This window comes from Trachemys scripta, chromosome 5, assembly GCF_013100865.1.
Source record: "Trachemys scripta elegans isolate TJP31775 chromosome 5, CAS_Tse_1.0, whole genome shotgun sequence".
In the NCBI taxonomy this organism is placed as follows: domain Eukaryota; kingdom Metazoa; phylum Chordata; order Testudines; family Emydidae; genus Trachemys; species Trachemys scripta.
In genome coordinates, this window is record NC_048302.1 from 12,502,589 (window position 1) to 12,507,628 (window position 5,040).

Sequence of the window (5,040 nt, forward strand, 5' to 3'; positions counted from 1 at the left end):
ACTAGTACACAAGATGAAATCATTCTCCTTTCATATGTTCCAGTCTGACTATATTTCTGCTATGCTTGTTTTCCCACGTGTTTTGTTTTCCTGTCACAAAAGCTTATGTACATTACTCTGGGGGGGGGAACATGACCGGTCACTAGAAGTAAGTGGCACATAACTCCTGAACTTGTTCCTCTAGGAAAAAGCGATTAGATTGAGCTGAACTCAAACATACATATTTAATCTAAAGAGAAAGTGTCATCTCTGCAGTATTATTACATAACCTATGAAGACTATGCCAACGAGTGTGCAAAACAGATTTGCGTCACTGACATGTTACGATTGTGCGTCATTGCTGTACAGCAGCTGGTTGCCTCCCTACATTCGAGGAACTACACATTTCAGTGATGCTGTCTATACAGTTTATGGACTGCTCATATATTTAGATTACTGTTAACCTGTCACAGCCTAAAAGACAGAATATTGATTTAGTTATGATGCATTTTCAAATCTTGGATTCCCCATGGAGATTGTCACGAGGTTACTAATTGCAATAACGATTTTGTAATGTGGACATATGTCCACTAACTTCACATAAACCATTGGATAGATTATAATGACTTTCATACACTGCTAACCTGGGACAAAAATCAAGCCAGACTTGCCATCCTGAGATATGAGCACCCAAAACTAGAACTTAACTGGACTTATATATGTTCAGCATCTCTCGGGATATTGCTCACAGTGGTGCAAATTACACGGTCGCATTTTCAAGAGGGATTTATAAATACCTGTCACTATTTCAGAATAACCAGAACTGTGAGTGGTCTCTGTCATTTTATTGATACTTCCCAGCAGGACTTTCAGTCTGAGATTAAAACACAGGAAATGCAGTTCTCCATTAGAATGCATGGGAAAAATAGGAGACTTTGAAAGTTGCTGTAATCATGATTTAGCTAGAAGTACAGACAAGGACAAATCAGAGCCGGGGTTAATAGCAAAGGTTAATGATTTGAAATGAACGGTTGCTGGTCAATTTGCCCTTGTCTCTGCTTATACCTCAACTGTGCTCATGCAAATAACCAATGCAAATAAGATTGCTGACAACCAATTACTAAAACGGTAGTACAGACCAGGCCAAAGACAATGGGTTAAACTGTTTAACCACTACATAATTGGCCCACTAAGTATAGAAAATACATAAGCTTGTGAAGGTCGCAGCTTTCTACTGAATTGCTAATTATTGCTTACTAGACCTAAGATTTTTTCTTGTTAGTGATTCATTCCCTTGTATAATTAGATTATTATCTAATTCTTACCTCATCTACAATTTTCCAAAGAACCAGAGGAAAGGTGGGAGCAAAGTAAAGCAGCCATTACAGGAACTACCATAGCAGGCACCTAATTCTACAGCTCATCACAGTTACTGGACCAGAGAAACAGGCAACAAAATAGGCAAAGGAGATGGCAATGGTAGCGGCACACATTTTACTCCCCAACTCCCTCCCCACATAGAATCTTTTTGCAGACGCTGCCAAGTCTCTTCCCAATTGCCAAATCTTTTGGCACCCTCTGTAAAGTCCTACCCAACCTAATTCCCACCCCGTCATCCGTATTTCACTTCTTTCCATCACAACCTTTTCTGCTTCTCAGAGAATAACACCCTATAGGGAAAGTTACAGTAAGAGACAGTGATGTAGGGAATAGCTCCTGTACACAGGAGTGAGTGTTCAGGGTTATTTTTAGAGAGGTGTACAATTAAAGGGCTGGTTGAACATTCTGTTAAAATATATATTATATACTTTCTACACTAATAAGTATTTAAAAACCCACAATGTTCTATTTAGAAATGATTTATTGTGTTCACATCCACTATCTTCAGGTCCACAAATCGCAGAGGGAATCATTTAAGCTTTATGCTTTTCTTAACTCCAGCACGAATGCCAGACAGTTCACCACCATATCTTTGCTCTTCTTTTCGAACCGCGCGAACCTGGCCCTTTCTACGAATCTTAGCACGCCTGAATTTCTCACGATGCTTGACTCTTGGGTTACGATCAATCTTCTTCCTTTTGGGTGTAAGGCCTTTATTCTTGGCAATCTGATATGTTATACCTCGCTTTTTATTTGGATCTTCTTCAAGAACCAATTCCTCTTCCATAGCATTCTGATCTTCTCTTCTCTTCCTCTTGAGTTTCATCTTCTCCTCCATCTCCCTGTAAAATTTCAAGGCAGCCTCTTCATCTAAGTCTGAATCATCTCTTGGTTCTTTAGCAGCAGCCTCAACAGTAGAAATCTTAGGAATAGATTTTGGTTTATTTTTATTAACAGTTCTCTGAAGAAGCATTGTGGATTGTTTCTTTCCTCCTACATCATTTCTCTCAGTATTGTGGAGCTCTTTAAGGAGCCATTGGACTTCTGATGATAACTTTTCATCCACAATCCCCAAGTCATTGATTAAATTTCTGTAAGCAACCAGTCTTTCAATAACAGGGTGGCCCTGAACTGGAATCCTCTTTGATTTCAGAACCAAGTAGAAGCTGATATTGGTGCAATAATTCAAATAGAGATGATACTTGGTCTGGAGGTAACGGCTGCCTTTTCCCTTCGGGATGATCCCATTCCTGACCATGTGCATGAGTGGATTCAGTTCATCCTTGAGCTCAGTTAACTTGGCTTCAAAGTCCTGAATCAGCTGCAGCAGCTCAGGTGACTCTTGCTTCAGCAGCTTCAGTTGCTCTTTTCTGGAAAGCGCCTTCAAATCCTTGGCGATCTTCGGCTCCGTCTCCAGCAGCTGGGTGCTGCGCTGCTCATCCGCGTAGGCCTGCACCAGGTCCAGCCCATAGTCGTCTTCGCCCAAGGCCTGCGCCAGACGCTTCTGGATGGCCTGAGCCTCCTGCTCCTCCTCCAGCTCCTCGGCCTCGGCCTCCTCGCGACTCCGCTTGTTCTTCGAGCGGGCAGCGGCCCCGTAGTCCGTGTCATAATAGAGCTGCTTGCGCTGCCCCCAGGAGAGCTCGTGGGGGAGGCCGGAGCCCCTGACTGGCTCCTCCAGGTCACTGTGCATAGACAGGTCCTCATCCTCTTCATCTTCATCCCCATCCTCCTCCTCGCCCCCCGGCTCCTCCTCCTCCTCCTCCTCGCTCTCCTCCGGCAGCTCCAGGCCCAGCACCTCCTCCTCGCTCTCCTCCTCCTCCTCAGCCTCCTCCTCGCTCCCCAGCGCCCCCATCACCGCCTCGAACCGCGCCTCGTGGAAATCGTCCACCTCGTCCGTGAAGCTCTGCGAGGCCAGCGGGCCCGGCTCGGGCCCGGCGGGCTCCTCCCCGGCATCCTCCTCTGCCTGCGGCAGCCTCCGGCGCGGGGCGGCCCGGCGCGGCCTACCCATGCTGCGAGCAGCCCGTGTGTGTGCGGTGGCGGCGCTTCTCCTCCCCACTTCCGGCACGGGAGAGCGTGTGCCACCGCCAATCTCCTCCCCACTTCCGGCTCCGGCCCAGCATGTGCCCCGCCATTCTCCTCCCCACTTCCGGCTCCGGCCTAGCGCGTGCCACCGCCATTCTCCTCCCCACTTCCGGCTCCGGAGACCTCATTCTCCTCCTCACTTCCGGCTGCCGGCCCTGAGCCACTGTCGTCACCACTCGCGTTCTTCCGGCCACGGTAGCGCGGCGCGTGCCTCAGTGATGTCCTTCCTCTCTTCCGGTCACTAGGGTGGTGCCGCCGCGATCTCCTTCCCTACTTCCGGCTGCCCCGCTCTCGCCCACAGGGCCAAGCGCCCTTCTGCCATTAGCCCGCCCGTGAGCCTCTGCGCTCTGGCCACGCAGGAGCCAGCCGCGGACGACAGTGTGATCCTGTAGCCGCGGGAGAGCGTCGCCTGGGAGACGGGCCTGGCCCCGACGGGCAGAGTGGCTCGTGCAGCCCCCCCTCCCCCGCGCCCCTGTGGTTCCTGTGACTCCAGCAGCACCGGCCGGCGGGGTTCGCCATCAGCACAAGGTGTCAGCCCCCCAGGGAGCCCCTCAGCCCGGTCCCGGCTGTAGCCAGCTCCGCTGACATGGAAGTGTTACGTGGTGCCCGCCCGGGCGTGACGGGCTGTTTTCAGTAGAGTTAAGCCCCAGGGATTGTGCGAGCTCCATGGGGAAACGCTCTGTTGTTGCCTGTCAAGACGCCTTTTGAATGTGGAAGATTTGCAAAGGCCACAGCCCTTTGTCACCTTCCCCCCACTTCTTAGCTCCTGTAGAGCTGGCTAACAAAATGCAACAGCAAAAGAAGAGGAGCCTGGTTTAGTGGATAGGGTACAGGACTGAGAGCCAGGAGGCCTGGACTCTATTCCCAGCCCTGCCACAATGTGTGATGTTGGAGAAATCACTCCATTGCTCTACGTCATAGCTAGCCACAGCTGTAAAATAAAAACAACACTTGCACACCTTTGTGTAGTGCTTTGAGATCTACAGACCTAGTAGGAGTCCCAAGTATAATTAATAACAAAGATCTTGTACTAGAAACAGAATTTGTGTATTTCCGTATTTGGTCAGGGTGGCTCAATCAATGAAGAAAACTGGAGAACTCTAATTTCAATGAGATTACCCTGGGGATAAATTTGGCCTGGGGGGGGGGGGATTTTTATCCATATTAACACTGTGCTACTCCAATAAGGTGCATGGATGTGAGAGAGTAAATTCAGACCTCTTCAAGATGTAATAATGAGACTAAAATATCCTCAGGAAAAGCAAACAGTGAGACATAATTGTAACAGATGGTGCCAAAAAAAAAGAAGAAGCAATGAAATGATGTAGAATCAATATGACATTGCAGAGCACTGTAGAAGAAATTGGCAGCGGCTTTGTCATTAAGGCATCTCCATCATAGCAGCATAAAGTGCTTTCAACATGTCAAGTGATACAGTCAATCAAGTGTACTTAGTGTTAGCTACCATCGCCATTGCTAGTGAAACCAAGCTGATAAAGTAAAGCCACTTCCAGACATATTTAAGACATTATTGTAACTTCTGCTTGTGTTTGCCAGCTTAAGTGAATACGGAATCTCTCAGCAGAGCACCACTCATAT

At 48.1% G+C, this 5,040-nt stretch overlaps 1 protein-coding gene across 1 annotated transcript; it reads right to left on the reverse strand.

The window, feature by feature from the left end:
* Nucleotides 1-210: 210 nt before the first annotated feature.
* On the reverse strand, nt 211-3,432 carry UTP3 (UTP3 small subunit processome component). The gene has a single exon (XM_034772410.1). The coding sequence runs from the start codon at nt 3,365-3,367 to the stop codon at nt 1,889-1,891; it is 1,479 nt and encodes a 492-aa protein (XP_034628301.1). The 5' UTR covers nt 3,368-3,432; the 3' UTR covers nt 211-1,888.
* Nucleotides 3,433-5,040: the final 1,608 nt, after the last annotated feature.